This window comes from Agelaius phoeniceus, chromosome 8 (assembly GCF_051311805.1).
Source record: "Agelaius phoeniceus isolate bAgePho1 chromosome 8, bAgePho1.hap1, whole genome shotgun sequence".
Classification (NCBI taxonomy): domain Eukaryota; kingdom Metazoa; phylum Chordata; class Aves; order Passeriformes; family Icteridae; genus Agelaius; species Agelaius phoeniceus.
In genome coordinates, this window is record NC_135272.1 from 32662405 (window position 1) to 32690009 (window position 27605).

The window sequence follows — 27605 nt, forward strand, 5'->3', positions numbered from 1 at the left end:
CCTCAGAACATTTTCTCCCAGCTGGGCTACTGCTCCCCACTTCAGCAGTTCCTTCCCCACCCTATCAGTGAAAACTGGAAAAGTGTATTTACTGTGGTAAATATAATATTTTGGTATTGCACTTTGGTGAACTCCTTCAAAGGTTAAATCCAATCTGCTTACCCACAGGAATGACAATCCCAATCACAGCTGCTGTCACAGTTGAACCGAAGCCTTCATCGTCATTTGCATCTGTAATTACAGAAGTTCTGATCATTTAACTCATTTGCTGCTTTTAAATAATGTTTTCTGTTAGTACCTGTGCTGTTCTGCCCCTCAGAAAGCTTTTGCAATTAAAGAATTTACAAAAAGTTTCCTAATAAAATGATTCAGGTGACACTGAGCCAGTGCACAGGGATCAGGGCTGAGCTGAGCTCCTTCTCCTGAGGAACGAGGTCCCTGCAGTGCTGCTGCCTCACCAGGGGACAGGGACAGCCCAGAGCTCCAGGCCACGGAAGGGACACACTCCAGGCTCCAAGGATGTCAAGAGAAGCTCTGACCAGAAATGGGTGACTGTGCTTGGGCCTCTGATTTTTCACGCACAAAAAAGGAGGCCAGTTTTTAAAACCTGACATTTAATTGAAATGACATGCACGCACGAGGGGATGGTGAAGAGCATTCCTGAAAATCCACAACAGAACACTTTCTAGTACTGACACAATGAATGACTTATTGAGCTGTCAGAAAAAGAATGTAGTTCAAAGCCATCTACACAGCTTCTCTGTTTAATTTTTTCCTTTTTCATTTTTTATAGCTAAGGAGTTAGTGAACACATCTATCCCTCATTGCTGCAGCCTGCCCCAGTATGCAAGAGTGGTCCCAAAACTCAATACTGTACTTAGAAAAAGGCAATTACAGGAAAATATAATTAAAAAAAAATCAATATAACCCTTCAAGTTCTATACTTTAAAATGTTTGCTCTGAGCTGTCATAGGGTATCAGTAGAGAAAATCTACTTTTGCTAAAATATCAGGAGTTGCAAGAGGAGGAACTAACTGTACTTTTTCTTTTGATACACCAATTCATGCAACTTTTAAATACTTCCCTGTGGCAGGCTGTTCCATTGCATAGTTATTTACTTAATAAAAAACCACACTATTTCCAAAGTGGACAATAAAAGCACTTTGCTTCCAAGGCTTATTAAAAAGGTAATTAGTGCACTTGAAAGAAACTTGCACAAAGAGAACTGAACACATTTTAGCCATTGGACTGTGCTTTCCCCATGCAGCAGAGTTCTACAGCCAAGGGTGGTGTATTGCTGCTTTCCAGATGTAATGGAAACAGTGAAACAGTCAGGGGAAAACAGCATTTCACTGTTTTTAAATATACATGTCTGTTTGAGGTCTTGCAAAGCAAAATCTTCTCTCTGGACTAGAAATCTTTTTTTTTTAATAGCAGTTCAGCCTTTCTGCTTTGCCTTGGCAGCAGGACCTGGAGGGATTGCCTGTTAGCTCTGAGATTGAGGCTGGTGTTGCATTGAGGAGAGCCTATTAGTGCTCTCCACTGGGATGCTCTTCTGATAAATAATGCAAAACTTCAAACCTGTGTCATGATGAGGCCACATTAACATGCCAAGCACGGCCACACAAACCAGAGGCAGCTTGTCTTGGGCTGTAGTGAATCCACATGTCCAGCAGCACTAAAGATGTACAGGGGGAATTTCTCACCCAGAACTTGTGCCAGATCACATTAATAATTAAACAATTAAAATAGGTGAAGCACCTGCAGAATCATCCATTCTACTGTCTGCAGCACTGAAGCTGGGATGAGCCAGTACTGGGCACAAGGCAAGGGCTGATGTGAACTCTCAGGGCTGTTCATGTGCCTTGGATAAAATCTGATCTAAGTTCTTTGACATGGCAAGTGATTGGAATTAGAGCAGCCATCATAGCCCAGGTGCCTGCAGAGAGAGGAGCTGATGTCTCCTGTGTGCACCAGGGTGTGCCTGCACCTGACCCCTCTGGAATTCAGGCATTGGGTCAGGTCCCTCGCCAGTGCATGGGGAGTTGAGATACAGGAGAAGGAAAGGAATCTCATTCTCTTACAGTGCTGTGACAAATTGCTGTTTCCAGTGGTCATCTCAGAGTCTATCAGGATGGATGTGGTGGAAGGTAAATGAAGGCTTGGGGTGGTGATTGTAGCTTCTGGTACAGCTTTGGGGACAACTCCAGTGGTGTCATTGGCGCTGCCAGGTACAGCAGTGATGCTCGTGGTGCCGTCAGCACGGGACGCTGTGGTTGTGGAAACCACTACAGGACTTGCAGTGGTTGGAAGGTCTGAAAACCAAGAGTAACAATGAAATTTGGTTAAAGCAAGTACACCAAACATATCACAAATAGTGATATAAATCTAGAAAGGATTGTTATGTTTAATGAAGAGAAGCAGAAACTAAATTCCAGTTCTATTTCCCAGGCAGTCAAACTATTGACAGTGCTCTGCCTAAAGCTACAGAAATTATTTCCTGAAATCAAGCTTGATAAATTGATACTGATAAAAAAAGCAGTCTGTATTGAAGGTGGCTAAGAAGTTCACAAACTTGGGGGTTTTTGAAAACCTCCTAAGATTCTGAATTTGTACCACCCGGAACTCATTGCATGTTAGGAGAAATTACAGTGAAGCCACTTGTCTCTTCAGGATATATCAGCAACAACTGTGTCCTCTTCAGACCTGGTATCTATCTATAGATAGATATATAGATACCTAAATAGATATGTAACGCATTGAATATATATATATGTATTACATAATCAATATATCAATATATGACTAATCAATTTTAATGGTTTATTGACTATTCACACTTCTAGTGCTGGCCCCTAGCCCTTTTTCCCCCCCTTCCTGCTGTATCTTTTTCTGGTTAAGTTTTCCAAAATAAGCAAGCTTTCAACAAGGACGCCACAGTGCTCCTGTGCTCAGAGGGCAGCAAGGAGTGGAATACAGAAGTTGGTGTTTGTGTTTTCACCACCAGGAAATATATTCACTCTAAGTGTGATTTTGTTGGGACAGTGAAATGGAGATGTGATTGTGTTTACCTTTGTAGCATTTTTTCATGTCAGGACCCAGCCACATATTGTCAGGACAGGCACACGTGTACTTGGGGGAATGGGGTGAGATCTGAGGTGCAGGAAGACACAAATAGTCACAGCCTCCGTTTGGCTGGGGGCTGAGCTCACAGGAATCTGGAGCTGTTCAATGGAAGAAAAGACAAGTTATTTTTCTAGCAATTTATTTCCTGCCCTTGGCAAAGAAATATCAGATCCTCTGAAAAGACCTTCTCCCACTCCCTACCTCAATTTATCAGGCTGCTTAAGCATCTTTACAGTTTGTACAGTAGAGTGGAACCTTACAAAGTACTATAAAAACTTCCCAAATGCATAATGAATGGGAAGCATCACAGTGACAAGAGTAACTCACTGTTATCAAAGATGCTAATTAAACAGCCATTAGCAAATTGCAGATTCTTCAATAAATGCTGCTGCTGAATTAATTATGCAGGAACTTCAAACATTAGGCATTGATTTCCCATTATTACCTGTGCATTCTCCCTCATCAAGAACCATCAGGGAGCATTTCATTTGCCAGCTCAAACAAACCTGATTCAGGGCCATGACATCCTGAGGACAGCTCTTACCTTTGGGCTGCTTTAATTCATGGAACACCACGATGTCATGAGGGTTATTGAGGTTCTCTGCCAGAATGGAGATGTCCAAGCCATTGAGCCTGTTTGCACTGAAGATGGCCTCGTTCTCCAGGTCAGTCCAGAACACTCTGTCCTGCAGGGAATGCACACATTCCTGACCTGGCCTGCTCAAATCCTACTCGAGTTGGATTAAACTCCAGCAGTCACAAAGTCAGTGCACCATGTTCCTACCTTGGGGCACCTTCTGTTCACGCTACTTCTGGCTGCAGCTTTTTTCTATTTTGGACATCGTTCAAAAGCCCAGCACTCCTACAAGTTTACCATGTGCTGTGTAATTTTGAGTAGCTCTGTGACTGAGGTGAGGGAGCAGAAATCTGGTAAGGTACAGACAAGTTGCATCTGTGTTGTTTCTGAACTGCTTTTGCTGGGGTAGATCATGAGCAAAGGGCCACACTCTGTACTAGAAACATTTGTTACCTTGCTGATTTTTTCCTCCTTTCCTAAGGTAAGACCTGCATTAAACAGGTATCTCTGAAGAGGCCAGTGTCTAGAGCACCTATTTCTTTTATATTACTATTTTTTGCATGGCATACGATGCCTGAAGATACAGAACTACTGGTGGAAGAGGTACCCAGGAATCACATTATTACCAAGCAGTTTAATTGCTTGGTCATCTGAGTGTGCTGCTGCCTCCTAAACCCATGTGTATTTCCTTAAGGAAAACCATACTGCTGGACAACAAGGGCAGCTTAGCAGAAGCAAAAGTTGTCTGTTATTCTACACAGCCATTCATACCAGGAAGGATGGAGAGAGGTGAAATAACCCAAGAGATCCTTCCAAATGCTGCTGATGAGGCAACAATTTAATGCTTAATTAAAGAGCAACAATGACCTGGAGAAACCTATGTCCAAAGTTAGATGCCCAGATATCACACACTTCACATAGGAGGAATAAGGGATTTAAGGATGAGGGTTTTCCTGAGCCAGAAACCAACTGGACCTTTCTCTGCTATGACTTAGCTACAGTGAGTGCCAAAGTTGAAGCCTTTGTTCCCCTGATCATTTAATGCACTGGTGCTGCATTAGGTAAAAGCATGAGATAACACTTTGCTCTTGATTAAGGGCTTTAAAAACCAATTTCCCTGCTGAACCCACACGAGGTTAATCGGTTTCTATAGCAGCAGCTGCCCTCACTGAGCTCTGTGCTGGGCAAAAGGCAGAACTTGTAATCAAGAAGAGCTCTGAGACCTCTTGCAAGCTCCAGTCTGTTCTGCATCCGCTTTCCACTCTTACCTCAAACACTGCCAAGCCAAAAGGATGGCTCAGATCATCCACAGAGGAGATCAGAACTTTTCTGTTGCTGCCATTGAAATCAATGCAGGACAGTGAATGCAGTTTGGAATCTACCCAGTAGAGACGCTGATTCAGCAAATCTGGAAAGTAAAACACAATGAAGCAAAATTACACACAGCTCTGGCAACTCTTTTGCTCTTGCCCAGCATGTTTTTCCTGCTGGCAGCATGACTAATCTCTTTATTATTGGGACTCTTTTTTTTAACGCTAGTTCTGATTTTGAATCAGTGCCCAGATATACTGGGATAAGACCCTATAAATAAGATTAAAAAGGAGGAACATTCTGCTCTGTGTGTGTGGGGAATGCCTGACTGACAGCCTTGTACAATGAGGTTCTTTTGTTACCAGGAGCAGCAGGGAAGCAGCAGTTTGGGCTTCCCAGAGTCTCTCCATCAGTGCCTGAGTGAGAAGCTTCATCCCTCCCAAGGTTGTTCAGGCCTTGGCTCCTTGCTGGAGAACAACTACTGAGATTCCAATGAAACACCTCTCTGAAGGAGCTGTGAGATTCACACATTCTGAGTGAAGAGAAGTCCTAGGGCAGGAAACCCTTCTTATGCTGCAGGCTGGGGGAATCTGCTGGTGGGGACAGTCCTACCACAACCAGTCAGGTCTGGGGAGGGTGCAGGTAAGAGTGGGAGGAAAGGATTCAATGTTATTTGGAATGCTAAGAACTGCATTCCTCTTTCTGGAGCAAATTCACTCATTTTGGATGGGATTCACTGAACAGAATGCAAGTGGATGAGAGCCAACAAAACCAATTATATAATTAAACAAGTCATTAATTAATTTCTTAATTACTAAATGATAACATTATTTGTTCACAGCAGTAGCAGTTCAGCAGTATGTAATGGCAGCAGCATTTCCTCCTCCATCCTTGCCACAGCCAGCATTTTTAAAGCCAAGCAGAGAACCCCACATCTGCATGGCGTTAAACACACACAGCTCCCACTGCAGAGCAGGATGCTCCCTGCAGCTCCATGAAACCTCCTTCCCACTCTGCTGCTTGGTGTGGCAGTGAGAACCACCACAGCCCTCTGCTGGGCTCCATTCACCCTGAGCAGCTGGGCCAGCAGGGAGTGGTGGCAGGGAATGGGCTCTGCAGGCCCTGCACCATTCATCAGTCCAGTGCAGGATCCTGACACTGCTCCTGAGACAGGCCCAGGTACAGAGACATTTAACACCAAGGGTTCAAATGCTTTGCAGACTCCTAAAGGGTTGTCACAGCTCTGCATCCTTCCCCAAAATTTCCTTTTGCCTTAAGGCACAATGACAAGCACCTCAAGGCTCCTGCAGTATGAAGTTCTGACAACAGCAAGACTTCCTGTCTGTGCTACTGAGATAAGGGAACTCATGTTTGCGAGCAGCAGTGACTGACTGACCAGTTTAGGATTTGTGTGTGCAGGTGCCTTTAAGCATTTACAATTTTGTTTTCCCACTTAACACTAAAAGCAGATTTCCCTCAGCCCCAGTGGGTGCTGCAGCTCTGAGCTGGGCACTTACCCAGGGTGATGCCATTTGGCCACTCGATGTTGTCGGTGACCAGCACCCGCCGCCCCACGCCGTTCAGACCGGCCTTCTCGATCTTGGCTTTGTCTCCCCAGTCAGACCAGTACATGAACCTGACAGAGGCAGAGGCAAGAAAGCAATAAGCTGGACTCCACTTAAGAATCCTGCACTGCTCATTGCAGTAGGAGGTGCCCAAAAGTTCTCTCCTTATTACAGCAGTTAATTCCTCTGGTGGAACCACGTGCAGTTCTCCCACTGGATAATCTGCCACAGAAGTTGCACCAGAATGCAGCATCTCACCCCAGTAACTAAGCCCTGAAAACTCTCCTGCTGTGCCTGTTAGGTACCTGGCATTCACTCATCCAAACAGCCCAAACACAAGTCAGACAGACTTCATTTCCCAGCACAGCCTCTGTGCCAGGACCAGCTCAGGTGCACTGAACACATGAACTGGCCCTGAACTGACTTTAACAGCAGGACCTTGCCAAGGGCGAGTTAAAGCCTCTCCACAGTCCCATTGCAGGGTGCATCTTAAAGGGCATCTGAGTCCTGGTGGGATGAGAACCACCCCCAGGTATGTGACTGGAATGTGTCTGTTGGCAAAGGGGAGTTTGGGGTGTGCACCCCTACCTCTGTGTGGGATCCACAGCGATGGCTCTGGGCTCGCTGAGGTCACTGTTGAAAAGTGTCCTCCTCTTGCTCCCATCTGCAGTGGCTACTGAGATGGTTTTGTTTCCAGAGTCTGTCCAGTAGATGTTCTTATGGACCCAGTCGATGGCCAGTCCCTCGGGGGAGTTGAGCTGGCTGTCGATGAGGATCACCTGCTCGGCCGTGTCGCTCGCTTTGTCGATGTAGGCGCTGCGGGGACAGGAGGTCACAGGGCTCCCACACGGCTCCCAGAGCTGGGCCCAGGGGCAGCGTGGCTGACACAGGAACCCTTATGGTGCTCCTGCAACCTTCTGCTTTCTCCTACAGCCTCTTATTTCCCCATTTCCATATGGCAGCATTTCCACAGTAGGGAACTGTGCATTTCATCATTCTACCTGCTTCCTACTATAACTGCACAATTCAGGAAAACATTTGACTTCTGGCATGTTAACTTCAACAGCACTGATTTGTGGGATTTATGGACATGAAAAATATGATCTCCAGAGCTCTGCTGAACAGAGTTGAACTGAACATGCAATAAATGTGCTTAAATGTACCGCAGAATTAGGAGCTGTGTAACTAATTATGACTCATCAAAGGAATTCATGAAGCTGCATTAATTTGGCAAGTGATTTCACTAGATACAAACAAAATGTTCACTAAATATTAGTGGCAGCTTCAAAATCTTTCAAAACGATAATGAAAGGCAGCAGACTCCACATGGATGTTTCATAAATAACTGGAATGTTGCTCCTACAACCACACAGGCTGATTCTGCTCTCAGTATCAATTCTGCTGAGTGCACTGAAATTAGTTATTCTGAGTTCACATCAGTGTTTGCAGAAGCTTAGTCTGGCTCTTAGATTAACTCAGTACATCTTAGAACAGTTATAAAGCAGAAGAAGTTTCTGCCCCTCACCCCAAATATTTGGAATTGTAAGAGGCTTCCTCTTCGCTGCCCATCCTGCCTTTGCTGATGGAATGAGAAGGTGAATTGCATGGGAGCTGAGTTCTCCAATATCAGGTTAGACCTTGGAACCGAAACATCTAAACTCAGGAATTCCTGACACTTTTACAGTCTGCAGTCAGGGCTGGAATGGCCATGCAGAGTCAGCCTGGATGACCAGCACATTGCTGCATCTTCCCTACAAGAATGGTTCTGGTTTGTCTCTGACCCAGCACCACAGGGATGGTACCTCAGGGCTCTATGAGCATCTGACAGTGCTCCCAAGATTCCTGTATTGCAGAGTGATGAGCACCCCGTGCTCTCAGTGCCCAGCTCCAAGGGTAATCCCTTGCCAGTGGAACAGTTGTGTTCCCTGCTTCCCATCTCTGCCTGCACAGGAGGGAAAGGCAAGAGGCTCCTGCAGCTTCCACAGTGGAAGGGCTCAAGTACCGGTGACTTTTCAATTCTCCCAGTAACTAAATATTGTAAAAGATCTGACACCCCAAAGGAGACATCACCTCACCAGGACAGGATCTGGAAAGGCAAGTGAGGTGACCATAATGAAAGACAGGATCTCTTGCCAGTGATTACCTCCTGTACCACAGTTTTCACCTTGCAATAGCCTCTCAACCACAGACTGCTTGTTCCCAGGGACTCCAGCATATTTGCTGTTGGAGAGCTGCAGGAGCAGTGTCTTGGATAATCTTCTGTGTATGAACTCAGCATTTGCCCACAGACCAAGTGAATGCTGACAGCTTTCTTCTGAGCTATCCTCCCACTTTCAGAGCCCCACAGGCCCCTCAGGGTACCTGCCCAGCTGCTGGTGGTCAATGCCCAGCACAGCCTGGGCAGATATCCCTGCAGGGCATGGAAGCTACCAGTGCCTGCAGAAACCCTGGTTCCCATGTGCTGACACCAGTCAGCCTGTGCCTGATCATTAGCTGAAATCCAGAGCAAACCACTGCAGAAGCTGCAATAGCTGTGCAAATCAGAATATACACGGGGGATTTTCAGTACATAAATTAAATGCTTTTTTGGCTAAGCCCCAGCACATAATAATTGTGATGGATGCCATAAAAACAGCTGAAGGAGGAGTGAGAATGAGAGTTACAGAATGTGTACTGTGGTCAGGTGCTGTGAATTTAAATCCAGTCTACCAGAGACTACAGTGGGCAGCAGCTTGTGTCTGTGTTGCTGCCTCCTTGCTCCCACCATTTGCCTGCTTTGTGCTTCCAGATGCCAGGTCCTTTGTGGCCTCCCATACAACACTCACAGCACAGCAGCAGCCTTGGCCCTGCTTTACAGTATCCATGGCTCAGGAAACAAGAGCCTACATTTAACTGCTCGAGTGCAGCAGGATCTGGCATTGATGAAAAGTCACCCTGTACTATCAAAGAGATAACTGCACAAGCCTCTGATGTCTTTATCAATTCCCAAAAAAGATTACCAAGTCTGGGCCACAACAGGTTATCCTGTCAGGGCAGAAAAGCCTCAGGTGCCCTGCACCCTGCACTGTTCTCTGGACTGCTTTAGGGGATACAGGTGGAATGCAGCTTTGGCAAGGGACCAGCACACACATCCTCTCTTGCCCTTACCTGTAGATTTTTCGGTAGAACAAGTCACACCAATATATTCTGTTGGTTGACACCTCCACATCCAGTGCCACCACGTTCTTCAGCATGGGAATGATCCGGGAATAGTCCCTTTTCACCAGGTCTATTTTACGGACCTCGTGGCGATTGGTGAAGATCAGGTACGGGCTCTTGCCTACCACAGAAAATCAGCACATTTGTCACTTCAGCAGCTGTCCCAAGGGCTGGATTCAGCTTTCATTTCTCAAACAACAATGGAATTATCAGTCACTGATAGCTGTGTTTGTACCAAAGCTTTACACCACACTGGAAGCAAGAGGAAACTTGCTCCAGAGGCACAGCTGTCACAGGCAGGCACCCCTGTGGTCCCTGGACACACACTGGCACTTGGACAGCCTCTGGGGAATGGCCTCATCTTCAGTTCATTTCAGCACAAAATCCTGGGCCAGATTTTGGTGACTTACAGCTGGGAGGGGGGAGGGCTGGCTCAGATACCCTGTTTTAATCAGGATGTTTTCTTTCTTTCAATACTACTACCACAAAATGTTTTTGCTGCACTGTTTTCAATAACACCTGTCAAGAGACTTTCTTTTCTAGTTTCAGCTTCAAACAGCCAAGCAGTGACTGCAATCTTGCTCTGTACACTGTTAAAATATTCTGATCTGCATGATCAGTAGTTCTTGCCTAGAGACGCATCTGCTATTGCTGCAGCAGCTCTGTGCTGCTCACAGTGAGATGTCTTTGCTTGATTTGCCTGTTTCCTTTTGTTTCTGTTCCCCTGCCTCAGCCTGTGAGCATGTTTTCTTAGCGGAGCTGCGCTGTTGAGCAAGCAGAGTTTCCGTGCCTGTGGCGCTGTCTTACCTACAGCTTTGCAGTTCTTGGACAGGGTGTCCATCTCGTATCCTTCGTAGCACTCACATTTGTAGTCGCCCTTGTAATTAATGCAGATCTGGCTACAAGCGTCTGGATTCTCACATTCATCTATGTCTGAAAGGAGTGTTTGAAACCCATCAATAACTTGAAATCAAACCATCTGTGATGGAGCAATGCTCAAGTGAATATAATCACGTCTCTCTATGGTGAAACACAAGGGACTGCTGTTTGCATGTCAATTACCTCCACACGTTTTTTTATCCAGAAGCTTGTACCCAGGCGGGCATTCGCACTCGTAACCAATCTTCAAGTCTTTGCATATGTGTGAGCAGCCACCGTTGTTCATCGAGCATTCATTAACACCTGCAGGGGATACACAGATCACCTATGACAAACGGGGGCTTTTACTTGTGAGATTGAGTAAAATTAAGAGATTTCCTCAGAAATTTTTCCATTTCTATCAGTTTTGGTACAGGCCCTATAGAGCACGAGTGCCTTCAGAGATAGGAAGCCTCCACTGTATCACTTTCTTGCTCTTCATTATTCCAAACCAGCGCTGGGGGATCATTTGGACTCAAAGCTGGAGGCTGAATGAATGGGGAGCCCTGGGGATACAGCGTATGTGAGTCTCTGCATCTCATCCCTTCAGAGAGCTGCTGCTTTGAGCTTTTCTGCCACATGTGAGAAACTTCCAAGGGACCTAAGGGCCCTCACCAGCATACTCCTCCTTCCCCACGTGCTGGTTCATGTTGACTTTTCTGAACAGTCTCTCTGAGCTTTAATAATTCATGCTGGGGGACTCTGATCTCCCAGGGGCCAGCTGTTTTGAAATACTCTACTATTTTCCCATCTAGCTCCAAGGAATGATGTATGTGAAAAATTCCAGAAAACACTGAAGTGCAGTCTGTCAGAGACACTCCATTAGCACTGAGATACAGTCCTCCCACAAACACGTCCCCCACAACAGTCTCTGCTGGCACCCCCAGTGTGCAATTTACAAAGCAGCAGCCCCCATCCTCTCGTGAGGCCTTTTCTAATCCAAGGCCACCTGCCTGATCCTGCTCTCAAGTGCTGAAATGAAAAACAGAATAAATGGATTCTTAAAAGTAGAACTGAATGAGAGGTTGGGAAAAGCTGGTCTCCTGTCAGAGAAAACATTTCTTCTTCTTGTAATTGACCTACAAAAGGTGAAGAGAAAGTTCGCTCCTTAAGGAAGGCTGCTGAACAGAGCTGTGGGATTTCAGGGATAGTGGACTCACCAGAACAAGGAAAACTGATTTGCTCCAGTCTATAATGCAATTTAAAGGCAAATTTTTATTTATCTTTTACTTCTTGCTTCCTTGCACACTGCAGGTGAGCAGCACAGCAGAGCCAATAAACCATTGCTCTTGGAAGAAAATGGAAACAACCACAGCCCAATTAAGTCAGCAAGACAGGGAAAATACCATGCCAGAAGGAATCCAACTCAGCTCTGGGATGCTTTCACCTTCCTAGCAGGGACATACAGAGATATCAACACATAATTAATGGAGCAAGTTTCCCTGACTAAAATAGCCAAGTGCTGTCCTGCCTTCTGCAGTGCTTTTCTGGGGGACTCTCAGAGGGCACTGCAGAGTTTAGCATGGCCAGACAGACACACTGAGCTGGGCAGTGTGTCCTGCACCTCTGCCTCCCGTGGGGATGACCTGTGTGTGGGTATCACAGTCACAGCAACCCACAGCACTGTGCCCTTTGAGAAACACCTTCCCCTGGGGGCTCTTCTCTGCTTCCCAACTCAGACAACCCCTCACTGCCAGCCCAGGGCCGCACAATCATGGCACCTTGACCACTGGGTTGAGCAGTGGTCTCCTCTGACAAACTGGGCTGCCAGCTTTGCTGGGAGACCTCCACAGACAGACACTGCAACACCCACTCAGAGAAACAGGGAGATGTGGATTAGTGGAAGAAAGCAAGGGCACACTGGAAGCATGAGGAAGGAGCATCTTCACGAGGCATGCACACACTCTTCCTTGTCTAAAACAGGGACAGACTGACAGTTCTTCCTGAACAGGAGTTATTTAAGGGGCAGCCACTGAGCTCCATGATGTCATGGAAGGAGATGCCTGTTGGAGACATCTCTGCACTGGGGAAAACAACAAATGTGTTTGAATGATGCTGCAAATTGGGGCTGGTGCCCACAAATTCTGGTGGGAAAGGCAAGAGAGGGCTGTCCTATGGAGAAGGGCACAGCTCTGTGCCCTCAGCTCTGTTCCCCTGGCTCCAGCAGCCCCGAGTGTCCTGGCATTCCCACAGCCCAGAGCTGGCAGGACGCTGCAGAGAGCAGCCTGCTGTCATTGCTGAGGGAAGCAGCAGCAACATGTACAACCCAGAAACGGCTGAAGTCTTCTCTCAGGGGTTGCTGCCACTCTACATGTTTTCACCTTCAAAGCATGTTCCCAATGCTATATTTTTATGGTGTTATCATCATCTTAGAATTCAAAGATAATTTAGGCAATGAGGCTAAATAAACTGGTGTGTGTTGTGGAGGACACCAGTATTTGGGGAGAGGGGGAATTCCTCATTCCTAGTCCCGTGCTCAGTTCATACATCCCTCCAAGAATAAAAATTGAGTGGAGAAGGGCACAGTTCAAAGTTACAGATGATCAGACTAAGCTACTAATTATATTCATATGAAGGGTGATGAGAGAATAAAGGCAAGGAAAGAGGAGCAGAGTGAGAAATAGCATTAGCAGCTACATGTGGTTACACTCAAAGCTGTGAGCAGCAGATGGAGAAGAGGGGAAGCAGTTACAACAGGAGCAACACGTAGAAGGCAAGTACTGTACCACATTCTTTCAGAGGCTCGTCAGACCAGTCCCTGCAGTCTCTATGTGAATCGCACACTTTGCCTCCGTCAATGCACTCTCCACTCTTACACTGAAACTTGCTGGGACTTTCACATGCTGACTCTGTCATGTTGGGCAAGAGAGGAAAGCATCTAAGTTAGATGAGGCTCGTGACAACAAACTGGCTGACATAAAGCTCAGGAGGGCATCATTAGCAGAAATGGGATGGGATTAAGCAAATGAACATTGAGCCTAAGCCTCATGCAAAGAACTTTTCAAGTCATGCAATCTGCCTGGTCAGCACAATCATCTCTCCCAAGCAATCCCACTGCAAAAATGGCTTAAAACTGTACAGGAAGCAGCTTGGCATGGCCCAGAGGAGCAGCACAGGCCTCTTCCCTTTCCAGAGGCCACCAGCCCTGGCAGATTTACCCCATGGAGTATGAGGAGCACCCGTACCCACCTTGGACACAGCCGGCCTCGTCGCTGTTGTCAGGACAGTCGTGCACCTTGTCACACTGCTTTGCTCCATGGATGCAGGTCCCATCACCACACTGAAATTCATCTGGCTGGCAGGTCACCAGAGCTTTAAGACAACACATTCAAGCATCAGGCACACAGAACTCAGTCATTTGTGTGGTACCCATCAGCCATGTCCCTCTGACACTGCTGGGGTTGCATCCTGTGTCAGCAAATGTCAGAGCATCAGCTGATCCCACCAAAGCAACAGAGGCAGCAGCTGCCTCAGCCACTGTCCTCCTATGCCTCTCTGCTGTCCTAGACCACCTTCTACATCCTTGGGAAAACAACATCAAAGCCCATTTGAGGACACCCAGGCAAAACAGACCCAGTGCTGGCAGTGAAGTTTCTCAGGTGACACAGAACAAAGCAAGCAGGCAGCAAAACTCCCAGCAGTGGGGCAGCTCTGGGGCTGCAGTCTGTGTGAGGCCAGGCTGCTTCCCAGCTGGGAGTGTACAGTGACCCTGGGTAGGCAAAGGCAACTACTCCTCAGCTCTCCTTCCTCAGAAAAATTGCATTTCAGATACATTTCAAAACATGTTTGGGCTAAGGCCCAAGCAAGAGTCTTGCAGTGACTCTGCCAAAGCAGTGTGGTCACAGCAGGGATGAAGGCAGCAATGAGACACAATCATCATGTTACCAAATGCCCATGAGCCAACAGCCCACTGGAAGGCAGAAGAGCTCCACTGCACTGTGATGTTTCTTTCCAGCCCTAAACACCTCCATAATATCAGCCCAGTTTCCATGCCTAAAATTCATTTGTCCAGGTCAGATTATAACAGACTCAAACCAGATCTGATAAACTGCAAAGTTGGGGAAAAATATAAACCAGACTCCTGCACAGACCATGCTAAAAGCAGTCATATATCCCTTCCCAAATGACCATGAATGAGAGACTCCCCTAGCTGGGACCAGCCTTGTGCTGACACAGGGTTCAGGCAGCCTGGCAAAACAGGCTCCTCATTCCTGGACATGTTTTGCAGCTTCCTTCTGAGGGGCCCATCAGATGTGTTCTTAAAATCCTATTAAGGCAGCACACCCTGGAGAGTTCTTGATTCCAGCCTTTCCATCACATGATTGTATCCTGGTGTGGGCTGACAGAAAATCACTGCTTCTGAGCACTGGGGGGAGGCCAGCACTGCTGTTACTACATGGGAGGTGAGAGCTGTCTGCAGACTGCCCTGGACAATTTGACAAACTGGTTCTAATATAAAAATGAGTAATTTCAGATAACCCAGGAAGAGCTGCAGACATGAAGTGAGCCAGCATCAACACCATAAAGTATCAGTTGCACAAAGACTCCACATTATTGGTGATTGCATCCCGCAGGATGCAGGATCCAGGTTCATGACTGCTTCACTGGACTAGTTCTAGTCCATCTTCAGCCAGCAAAAGGCACCAGAGACAGGAAAAGCCACAACTGCAGGGCTGGAGGGGGAAAGGAGAAACCTTGTCATTAGAAATACACAGTATTCACATGAGGAAAGTTTGGAAATAGCACTGCTCCTTGGAGAGGAAAGCCATATGCACTATATTCATAAAAAGCTGCAAAGTGAGAAAAAAATCCCAAGCAATAAGCACAGTTATGGGACCAGCTGTGCTGCCACATTTCAGCTAATAAACCCAGGCACAGGAATGGGAAACCTCAGTGGGACATCTGGGACAGCAGCTCCAAACTAAGCACATGGGATCTGCTGCTCTACCAAATGCAGAAAAATGAAGGAGGGAAAGAAATAATGCTCACAGAGCACAGGTCTGGAAGCCCTGACCATGGAGAAAGCATCCTCCCTCCTCCAGAGCAAACCCTGACTTCTGCCAGGCTAAACCTTGGCCACTGCAAAGCTTTCCAGTTGTCTCACTGGAAATTCCTTTGCCACAATTATTTCTTGTCTTCACCCCTAACTTGAAAACCAGTTTGCTTCACCTTTTCTATAGCAGCTTCTAGGTGTGGAGGTAGGATAGGATGGTCCTCCATTTCTGACTATAAATATTAGTGTATTTATGTACAAAATACCCCCTTACAAAAGTGTAATATGTAATTAAAGCCAATGGGGTTTTGTCTTTTCTGGAGCAGAAAAAGGTCTCCAGTTCATCAAGTAAATCTGTGTGACAACAGCTACAGATTTGGAAGACAGCTGCTATAAAACCTGTAATTGTCTTCAATTGTAATCTTCAAAGCTCTTCTAAAAAGCAGTTATAGCTAAATGCTAAGAACAAAAAGGTTTCTCATCCTAAAACGAATTAAAATTAAGCAGAATTTTGTAGGAATTGCAAAGACAATGTCGCAGAAGCACCACAAGACTGAGAGAAAAATGACAGCACAATTCTTAGCTCAGTTGCTACAGAGACTGCAAAACACAGATGTGGGGCTGTACTCCACTGCACAAAGCTTTGCTTCAAGAAGAGACAGAAGTTTGGAGACCAGGCTGGGCTTCCTGGCTCAGTTCTCACTCCACCAGAGCTGTGGAAGTTCAGACCTTTGAGGAGCAACCCCTGAGCCTCTTTACAGACATCTAAAAAGGCAGATACAATAATGGCTCTTACTGATTACAAAGGCACTAAAATGCATGTATGGCATTTCTAATTTTTGCTGCATTTTACAGGAGAATTCCAAATTATCCTGAAGTGGAGGCACTAACCCATCTCAGCCCCACTGGCAGAGCTGACAGCAGGTTCCCATTAAGGCGATTCCCAAGGAAAAGCAGTAACTCAAGAAGAGGGAAAAGCTGTGCTGTTTATTTGCACAAGATATTCAGAAAATTGCTGTGCCTAATTTGGAAGGTTTAAATCAGTGAAATCTCAGTAGTTTTACAGCCATCTCCTCAGCAAATCAAATACAAAACTAATTACCAAGTCCTGCTAAATTAACAGGCCCCCTCAAAGAGACACACTTCCCATTTACACATCCTGGGCACAAAGCTGCATCGCTCAAATTCAGCAGATCTATTCCAGATTCCAAACCTGAGCCTCAGTTTCTTCTGGTTTCTGGTTTGTTTGTTTTTTTTTCCTTCCTTCCCAAAAAAGAAAATTCCAACATTTGCAAAATGCATCAAGATCCCATTTTATAGATGGGGAGACAGAGGCAGGAAAGTGTGAGGTCAGGTCTCAAGGGGTCTGTTTTCTTGCTGTCAGTTGTAAGCATTATTTATTCTCCCTCCTGGATGCCTTAATGCAAGTTGCAAAGGACATTTTAAAATATAACCATTCCAGATTTGGAGACTAATAAATCTAACCTAATGTTCATTTTATAAATATACATATATACATATTTGAATATATATGCTATGGAAAAAACCCCAGCCACCCAATGTTCTCACACAGCTTTCCTGAAATGACTCATTCCTTCCCATTTATTTGCTGTCTCGCTGCCAAAACCTGTTCACCAATTGTCACCCTTCATTTCTACTCTACTCATTTACCAATCCAAAATGTTTATAACAAATGATGGTTGATGGCCTCATGACTTCTTTTTAAAGCATTAGTTCCCATCCCTCTGTTTATACTGCACAAACCCCATATGATCCCCATTTGCAAGAGGAGATGTAGTGGTGGGATCTGCAGTTTTAATCAAGTCCAGCCAAGGGGCCCATGTGCCATCCTTGTTGCTAAGGGGACAGAGCTGTGTCACACACCTGTAACTCTCTGCATGTCCCATGATTCTGATCTCAAACAGAGAATTTCTCTAGAGGAAAATAATCAGAAAGGTCCCTAAACTCCTCAGTCCAACAGATGAGCAGTGAGGCTGAGTTTCAGGAGCTCCCAAATGTCCCTTCCTGCAGGCAGGTGCACCCCAGAAACAGCTGCATTTAGGAGGGGGAAGCAGCATGAATTTTGGCTCTGACCCAGCCAACACATCAGCTGCACTGATGTGCACTCAGTGCTGCAAGGCCTCTCGTGGTTGCTGCCTCAGAGAACCCCATCCATGCATGTGAATGGCCGTGGGCTCACACACTGCTGTGGCACTGGGCTGCCACCAGAACCAGGCACTGTGTGCAGAGCAGCTAAAACAATGGGGCTTGGAATCCCTCTGTTTCCCAGTCCACAGGACTGAAGGCAGCAGAATCAGCTCACATCCTTGTTTCTCCCAGGTAGAAAAACTGCACATTGTGTGGGACTGGGACTTTCTGGAAAGAGACCCTCGTTGTGCTGAATCTCCACTGCTCAGAATTCCCTCAAGTCACTTCTGCCACAGTTCCCCCTTTCTCCACTGGTTGTCAGCACCGTGCTGTGCTGCAGCGGTGTCCAGCTGTGTCCTGGGAGCTGCCTCGGCAAGTGCTGCTGGCTGAGGCTGCTCTGCAGCTCAGGGAGGCTGCTGGAGCTGTGCTCTCACTGCTCAGCTGTTTGACAAGGCTGGACATGGCTGGTGCCTGTCACACCAAGGAAAGAAGCTGGGGAGCAGTGGCCCTCTGCCTCAGGAAGGTACATGGGCACAGTCCCACTCCTTTCACCCAGCAGAGTGTCAAAATAAACGGGGCCTGTAAAAGACTTAAAACATTTCAAGTTGAAGAGGGATTGAAATTTAAGAGACATTTCATCAGAAAGCACCACCAGTGAGCTGCTCCTCTCTTTCTGCACCTGGCAACAGAAGGGAGCTCCCCTTTCCCTCTCCTGAGCTGTCCAAACTCAGCCATCCTCTCAGGCTGCTGTCACTGCAGGGAATGCATCCCGTGGGACAGAGATCAGTTCTGCTGGAGTCCCCTGTACCAGACGCCAGTTCTGCACCCTGTTTGTAACACAGCCCTTGCCACTGTCTCCTGATTTGGAGGGGACACAGGTACAGGACTGCCCACAGGAGGGCTCAGGATGAAAACAGGCACCAAAGCAATCAGGCAGCAGTGCCCATCTCCAGCAGCTGTGTTTCTGCACAGCCTCCTGAAACAGAGCCAGGAGCCAACTCTGTCTCCTGACTCCACGGTCCCCGTGGTCCTTCAGAGCCTGGCAGCACTGCCTGGGCACCTGCTGCCCCAGAGCTCTGTCAGCAGCTTCAGCACCTTCTTGGAGAGGAAGGAAAAGACAGCCTACCTAACCCAGCCCTCCTTGGGAGAGGCTGACAGCCTGGTACCCAGCAGCCAGAGCTGCTCTCTTCCTAACAAAACATTTTGGCTTCTCCTATTCAGCTCTCGCCTCTCTTAAAAGAGTCCTTGGCAATTTTAGAGGCACAGCAGCTCCAGGGTAACCTGTGGCTCATGCCTCTGCTCTCCTGCAGAGAAAACAGTGGTTCTAGGATTCACCACATCCTTCTCTTCCTAAAGAAGCCACTGAATTTACACCTGGAAAGAAATCTGATCCCCAGTTCCTTGAAGGGCTCTCCCACACTGCTGCTCACCAGCCTGGCCTTGGTGTTGTCATGGGTATGAAAAGATGGTGCTGGCAAAAGTGATACATTTTCTTAGATACCCTGCAAAAATCCCTGGGTTTGCAGCTGGTTGATGCCTTCCTCCCCAGAGGTGGCCCAATGTCAGAGCTGCTAAATATAAACAGCTATGTAAATATTTAATTTCAATCTTGTCATATGAATATTCTAGCAAAACATTTTGCTCTTGTTTTCTTCTCTCTCCCTCCTCAGGTAAGTGACCAGCTTGAACAGTTTAATGCCTAAAAATGGATGAAACATTCAAAATACCACACATACCAACACCAGCTTGTTACATGCATAAAGCCAGCTGAAAAGAAATCCATTATTTATTAGCTCTCTGCCTTTATCAAGCTAAGCTCAAAATGCATTTCAAACTGGATTCTTCAGAGGTACTTCTCTTGACTGCCTTGTTCAGTACACTCCAACTTCAGAGGCAGAAAATGAATTATTTTTTTCTGCTGATCATATATTCCCTTTAGCATAGCAGCTTCTAACCCCCAGGCTCTGACCCCACCATGCAGCCTGAGGGCTTTGAACATTTCTTCCACTTTTCACTCCTTGTCTTTCTAGTGAAACAGAACTCTTCTGAGGCACAGTACCATCCAACAGCTCTTACACCTCCTCTCTGGATTCTCAAGGAAAAAGCACAAAAGGAGTGTGGAATACACCTGACCCTGCTGGGCTGGGCACCCAGCCACGTCATGTGGGACACAAGAGCTCCTTGTCTGGCACAGCTGCCGCTCAGACATCAAAGCCTTGCCTTCAAACAGAGCCCACAGCAGCCTCCTGGCCCTTCCCCCCAGCCCAGAGAGCCCTGGCCCTGCCTGCAGACACTCACGGCAGTCCTGCTCATCGGACTTGTCCTTGCAGTCCTCGTCCCCGTCACACTTCCAGTTGAGGTGGATGCACTCTCCGTTCCCGCACTGGAACTCGTGGGCCGCGCATGTGTTCAGGGCCTTGGTGTCGTAGCCGCACTTCTCCATGGACTCGTCGGACTGGTCCTCGCAGTCGGGCTGGTTGTCGCACACCCACAGCTCCGGGATGCACACGCTGTTGTTGCACTGGAACTCGTTGGGGTTGCAGGTCAGAGGGGAGCACTTCCTTTCGTCGCTGCCGTCCCCGCAGTCGTTGTCGCCGTCGCACACGAAGATGATGGAGATGCACGACTTGTTACTGCACTGGAACTCGTTGGGAGAACAGGCTTGGGAATAAAAACAAACAGGTGAGCTGGGAGGTCTCCGACCCCGCCCTCACCTCTGGCCCAGCTTTAGCACATTCGGGGTGTCTGAGGGCACAGGAGGCACAAAGGCATTACCAGGGCTGTCCTACCCCAAACATTTCTCCCAGTGGTTACCCCGCGGCAAGGAGCCGGTGAGGCCACAGCGCTCCTCAGCTGCGTCAGGATGTGTCCTCTGGGGAGCACGGCAGCCCTGGAGAAGCAGGGACAGCAGGGCTGTGGGAACTGCGGGTGGAGAGCCTGGGCAGCGCTGTCCTGGCACTGAGGAGCAGCCAGGGGAGCCCCAGGCAGGAGCAGCAGCACAGAACGGGATGGGAATGGGCCTGGGAATGGGAAGGTTGCAGGGAGAGGCTGGGGCCGTGCTGGCAGCGCCGGGGCTCTGCTTGGCTCCACGCTGACATTACCAGCTTCCTGACTTTCATAAGCACAGAATCAGGTTTCAGGATTTCACAGTATGCCTGGTTTTGGACATATTAAGTGGGATGTGTAGGGTAAATATTTAGTGAGTCGAGCATCAATTTAGCTACAATCTGCCAGTAAGGCCCTTTACAACACGCTGAATGCCTTCCCTGGAAATCACAACTCAACATTAACATACAAATGAGGCGCTTGTCAGATAGAAGCTGAGTGGAGCACTCTCCTCTGCAAGCCTAATGGACAGCTGAACCAGAGATGCCTGCTCAAATTAAACTTTCAGGTACTCCAACAAAGTGCAGTTCGAAGTCACTTTATGCCATCAAGGCATAGGGGAACCAAAACCATGGAAAAAATTCTCTGTAAGTACTTTGAGGTAGTTACTTACAAAAGAATTCTTCTGCAGTTTCAGCCCTCTACAGGGAAGTATGGCTTTGATAAATTAAAATAAATATAAATGCATATAAATTGCAATAATTTTTTTTTAATATTTTACTTGGGAATTTTTTTTGTCTTCAGAAGCAGAGCTACTTACTGCCATATCTGCAGAGCCCCTACACTACACCACACAGTTTAGATAGTACCAATCTCTGCAATGGCAATTGCACCTGGAAAGCAGCAGAATCCCTCTAAAAGACCTGTCATATCCCAGATTTCAGCCAGTGACAGGAACCCAGTGGGATTCTACTGCAATATGATGTCTGATTTATACCTGGGAATAAAGCTGTATTTATCCAGCATTTAAGAACATGTCCACTTGCAAGATGCCTAATTACATTCTGTCTGGCAAACTTGCTGGGCTCTGCCTGATAACCTAAGCAGCCTCTCATTTTACATCAGAATGTGAATACACACACACACACACACATATTTATATATATATACACACCCCTCTCCCCTCCTGCCCTGTGCTCTGTCCCATTTAGCCCTAGGTTTTCCAGATGTTAGAGCACAGCAATCCACCTAACTAGAGGAGAAAGAGGATTGCCTTCCTTGCTGCAATGCTGCCATGCACTGGCCAGGACCCAGGCTCTCTCCAGAAGGGAGAAGTGTTAGAGAATCTCAGCTGCCCCACTTGGCACCAATCAGGGAATGCAACAGAGCAAGGCACCAAAGGAGCTGCTCGGCTCCTTCTGCACTTGGTAGAGGATTTTAGATACTGAGATGCCCTCAACAGGCGCCTGTCCCGTGGAACAGCCACAGCTTCTCCTCTCCAAACAGAAGGAACTAATACTAGGAGGCAAATCCTTCACATAAGGACCTGAAATACAAGCACAGTCTGGTGGAGAAGCATCTAAAAAGCTTCCTCTTTTTCATGGCAAACTTGAGACCATTAAAATGCTCTAAATATCACCCAAATTCTGCTCTTTATCTCCATTCAGCAGATTTCTCTATCCTTACCCCATGACTAGAAATCATCTATTAGCCCTGCTGATGAGTACACAGCTATAGAACTTCACACTGTCTTCAGAGGAGCCATTACACAGAACTGCATATGCAACATTCCTCCATAAAGTGGAAATTCAAGGTAACAGTTAGCATCTCACCAATCCATTTTAAAATGGTAGTGGGAAAACAGGGATATTTCTATGGCTATGTACAGCTTCTGTAACAGATTAAGGCTGAGAAGAAGAAATTGCTTTTCTGGCATTATTTTGATGAATCTCAGAAACAGATCAGAGAGCAAAATCTTGCATAGTTCTTTGATCCTTAGCGTTTGGGCAAGATTGTAATGATTTGCACATTCCAAATGTGCATAAATTTCCTTTCCACCAACTGTAATGAGCCCCTCTTTTTCCCCTCGTTGTTTTCCTGGTCCCACCTCCACCCCTCCTCCTGTTTGTACATGTTTCCCTTCAGAAATCTGCTGCATTGGCAAATTAGGGACTGATAAACATAGGAGTGGGATACAAACAATGGAAGTTTGCACAAAAGCTCCTCCTTTGCACCCAGAAATCCCAGTACAGATATAAAATTACTGATAATCACAGCCAGGAAGCAGAAGCAATTCAGCTTTTGTAACCTCTCATGAGGACTTCCTCAGTGAAGCCTAAGAATTGCTAGCTAGAAAATTGCACGGTCATGATTATTTTATTTCTTTTTAAAAATTAAGTTCAGTGTGATGCCAGCACCAGAGACTACAAGCTCTCTCCACACGAGCAAGCAGGGCAGGTTGGCTGTTGGTAACTCCCCTCTCGGGATCGAGCAGTTCCTTGTGGGTCACACCAGTCACACTCATCCACCCCTCCCGTGCCCTGCTGCTGCCATGCAGGGCAGAGAGTGCCCCAGGACCCCTGCCCTTCCCTCATCCTCCCTGGCTGCCAGCTGAGACCCTCAGGGCAGGGCAGGGCAGGGTCAGGCTGGGCTGCAGCTGAGCTGTGCCAGGGCAGAGGCGCCGCCGAGAGCCCCATAAGGAACCCCAGAGTTCCCAGCACCTGCAGAGGTGGGCACGGGCAGCAAAGCCCGAGGGACAGCTTACAGCTTACCTCACACCCCCTTCCATCAATCTGCCAGGGTAGCTCGCAGGCTCATCACTACAGTATTTCCTTGCCTCCAGAGCATTTCAGTAGAAAACGTGCCAGCAGTAATTAAATGATCACTGGGGTGTTTTTTGACTTGAGCAATTTGTTTGCATTCTCCAAATTCGCTGCCTATCCTATTGTAGGCTGATTCACTTAAGACCAAGGAATCAAATAATAATTTGCTTTCTTTAGCACAGAAGAAATTAATAAATTTTGTACTCTAAGGTGCAAAACCTACTTCAAACATGAGTGATCCCAGTAGAAATCTTGGAAATGTTTGTAAAGATGTGTTTAACCATCAGTCTTCAAAGCATAACTCTAACAGCAGTTTACTGTAGAGCACTGTAATGTTAAAAGGTTCTTCACAGTTTCAGGAAGTAAAATATCACACATAAATGATTATGTAGAGGTGATTTTGCCTATAGACAAAATATACCAGAGGTATTCTGCATTAGTGTTTGCCCTGTGCTGTGTGCCACTCTGTAGAGCACAACTGTCACAGATTTTGCCTCACAGCCTGCAGCTGCACTCTTGTCACTTCTCTTGAGGAGAGCAGAGCAGAAGCAGCCTTGGGATAGAGGAAGTTAAAAATAATAAAATAACAGAAGATCAGAGAGATTGCAGTTGTGGAGTTAGTGTTTCAGTGCTGGCTGGTTCTCTACTGCCCAGAGCCAGGATTTAGCCAGAGGCTTTAGTGAGAGTCTGGTGCAGCAGGGACACTCTTAGCTCAGGCATGGCGCCAAAAAATTCAGATAATTCTGCCACATGCTTTTTGAGTGCTTTTAGAAAAAAAGCAGAATACTCTCAAGATGTAGAATTCTCTAAAAACACAGAGTGCTCATAAAAAAATTGTTATTTCAAAGAGATGTATATTTGTACATAATATTTCTACAACGGACAACTCTACCAAGCATGGATCCTCAAATCTAGATAAAATTGAAAAAATGAAATAAATGGTATGTCCATCATTACCCAGAGCTGAGAATTATGTACAATGGACTATAACTGCTGTCATTGCTAATCTCTTATTAAAGATTTTATAGCTTTTCAGTAAGACTCAGGTATTTAATTCATCTCTCCTCCAAAAGAGCCATTTCCACTTGAAATTACATGAATGGCTTAAATAATGATAATTATTTGGTAAAATTTGTGGTAAAGTGGATAGCAGCAATTACCCACTGATGCTGAAGACAAGATAAGATGAATTATTACACTGTATTTTTCTGACACTGTCCCCAAAGCAACTTTAAAAATGTGTCTGAAAATTTATGTTTGTTTAAATCTGATAATGGATCTTCTAAAGCAGGCAAAGGATGATTTGTGCATACCAACATTTGCATCAGGGAGGGAGAGATCTGCTGCTGATCCATGGCTGCTTCAACACTGGCAGGGGAGGCTGCCGGACTTGAGAAACTCTCCCAGGCTCTGAGATTTAGGACTTGAGTTCTGCAGGGCTGAGGGGTGGAATTCCTGAGCTCCATCTGCCCATGCTTTGTGTCCCAAATGCAAACCCAGCTCCCCCAGCCCACAGGAGCCAATCTCTGAGCTGGGCCATGGATGAGGAGGTCACAGAGTGCAGACAAGGTAGATTATGTTGGAAGTCCCAGTTACCAGCACTGTCAGCATGTTGGTTTTGCTTAACTAGTATTTATTTTCAGGTTTAATTCTGTCTAAATTATTTATTTTGCCTGCAGGCAATTGCTTACCAGATACCTGAATATTTCATACAGATCTTCTGTCAAATGCCAGTCTTTAAAGCACGGATTCGTGCCTGGAAGGACAAGTTTCCCATGGAAAGCTGCCCTCCAGGAAGGACAGCAAAAGAGATGGAGGTAAATGAAGATGACCTTGAAGCTCATTGCTCTGAAAAAATGACAGGCCTCCCATGGAGGGAATAATGCAGCGGAATTGCAGCCTCACTCCCACCAGTGGTTGTTGCCATGGTGATTGATACCGAAAAGCCCATCTAGATGGAGGCTGCAGCAGGAATAGTAATTCCTGATATTGTTCCAGGCACTAATGGAGCTAAGGAGCCATCTCACGCACTCCTGCAAATGAATATTTGCATGTGCTGCCTGCCTTTGTCACACGCTGCCCTCAAACACAAATCAGTCATTTTCCCATTCTCTGCAGCACTATTTGCATAGTATTAGTTAATTACAACCCAGCAACCAGATGCCAAAGCCCCTGCTGACAAATAATAGTTGGTTCAAAAATGTATTTGGTGATTTAGAATGTATTTCCTGAGATACATATATTCATTCCAAGTGGTTTAATTATCTGGAAATAGAATTAATTATGACCCCCAATTTACAGAGAGAAGCAGTTTATATACAAAGTTATGCACACTCTGCACTCTGTCATTAATTTTATGTATGTCCAATAAGATTAACACTCCTACCTGCGGTCTCCTCAATTTTCCTTCAAACCAGGAAAGGGTTAGGAAGTTTATCAGATGTTCTTCTGGCTAAATGACTGAAAATTACCTCAAAATAAGAACAAGTGAATCCAGTGTAGGGGGTTTAAGGGTAAAATAAAGCAGCTTGAAAGACAAAAATGGATGATCAGAATACCAAAGATTAATACTGTCCTGCTTTTGTGACCATCCAAGACACCCCACAGGGATTCATGAGGATAAAGACATTATTATTACTCTTTTATATTCTGACTGGAATATAATCAGCTGAATCAGACTGGAGATGTTCAGTACTAGCCAAAATTTAACTGGAAAACAAATGTGCTGTGAAGTGTCTGGTGAATTTCTTTCCTGACTTTGAAAATTGGAGCCTGTACAGGACAAGCTCACGCCTATTGCCTTAGACATGACTTGCTTATTAAAATGGCAATTTTACAAATTATACCAATTTGGCAAATCCCTTAGAAACATCTGATAACAGCCATTAAACTAACATCTGCTCTAATGTTATCACACAAAATTCTGTATTTCTGAGGACTATATGAAGGTTCAGCAAGCAGAACAGGACATTCCTGAGCAGGGCATTCCTGAGCAGGGCTTAGTCCTGGGACAGTGCACACAAATCCCACATTACTGCACACAGAGACCTCTTGGATTCAGCAGGACTCCCTGTGGTCATGAATTTTCTGCACAGAATTTCTGTGCATGTCCTTTTCTGCACAGCCACGATTTAATTTTGCCATTGTGCAGTTTAAATCACAGACACTTTGCCAGGAAAAGCCAATCCATGGATGTCACCTTCCACCCACTGGACAGGTTCCCACTCCCTGCTCATCTGCTGACAGAGACACGACCTGCCTGTTTTCCCCACTGTTTTCTTTGTGTCCAGCTCAGGAGAGACTTCATCAGAATCCTAAAGGCTACACTCCAATCACATTGGCAAATGACAGCACAATTGGGTTTATCCTTGGGAAATGAGGGAAAGGAAGGAACTCCAGCCCACGGCTCCACAGCAATGTCACTGGCCTGCCACTTTCTCTTTACCCTTACCCATTCCAAGCACAGGGATAGTTCCAGTTTAACCAGTGGGAAAGCTGAGCCATTTCCCCAGAATCAGTCAAGTAATTTATAAGTTGCTGCCAGAACTAAGCAGGGAGTCCTGGAGGTTGCTGACTCACAGGTTTGAACTCACCTGAGCAGTGAGGGACAAAGCAGAGCTCACATTGCAAGCAGTGAGGTCAGTGCCCCATAGAATTTCCATTTCCACTGATTTATTTTGCTTGATGGGAACTGTCTGTAAGAGCAGATATTGCTTATTGCAGTTTGCTTCACTGTTAAACATCCACTGCATTTGGAACATGCACTATTAACTCTTCTGGAGCACAGACAAAGCAGGCAAGGCTGAGAGCTTTGATTCTCAACTCCCCAGTTTACCCAGCCATGCCTCACAGTGATCCAAAGTCAGCTTGAATGTAGGCCAATAACAATTAAAAGATGCTTTTGAAATAAAATGGTTTGCAAGACATAAACTGATCTGAAGGGAGAAGTACCTGAAAACAGAAGCACTGAGGATGCAACAAGGGAATTGGCAGAATTTGGTGCAGCCCCATCTAAGGTTATGAATATAAGCACATCCTATAATGACCAAGTCCATAAACACAAGACCCCTGTGGTGATTTTGGGAGGGGGAGAGACTGACAGACTGCTCAGGAAACAACCA

The 27605-nt window shown here is 46.2% G+C and overlaps 1 protein-coding gene across 3 annotated transcripts in view; it reads right to left on the minus strand.

The window, feature by feature from the left end:
- The window catches only part of LRP8 (LDL receptor related protein 8), a 171211-nt gene that overhangs the window by 3410 nt on the left and 140196 nt on the right, over positions 1-27605 (minus strand). For 2 of the 3 annotated variants that reach the window (XM_077182525.1, XM_077182527.1), the window contains 13 exons: positions 20135-20497; positions 13885-14007; positions 13422-13544; positions 10840-10959; positions 10585-10710; positions 9727-9898; positions 7168-7395; positions 6532-6650; positions 4972-5111; positions 3671-3812; positions 3072-3224; positions 2085-2315; positions 163-231 (listed from right to left, as the gene is read on the minus strand). In XM_077182525.1, the coding sequence (XP_077038640.1) occupies positions 163-231; positions 2085-2315; positions 3072-3224; positions 3671-3812; positions 4972-5111; positions 6532-6650; positions 7168-7395; positions 9727-9898; positions 10585-10710; positions 10840-10959; positions 13422-13544; positions 13885-14007; positions 20135-20497 (2109 nt within the window). The remainder of the gene's footprint in view (positions 1-162; positions 232-2084; positions 2316-3071; positions 3225-3670; positions 3813-4971; positions 5112-6531; positions 6651-7167; positions 7396-9726; positions 9899-10584; positions 10711-10839; positions 10960-13421; positions 13545-13884; positions 14008-20134; positions 20498-27605) is intronic. The other variant, XM_077182526.1, reaches the window with a different exon arrangement.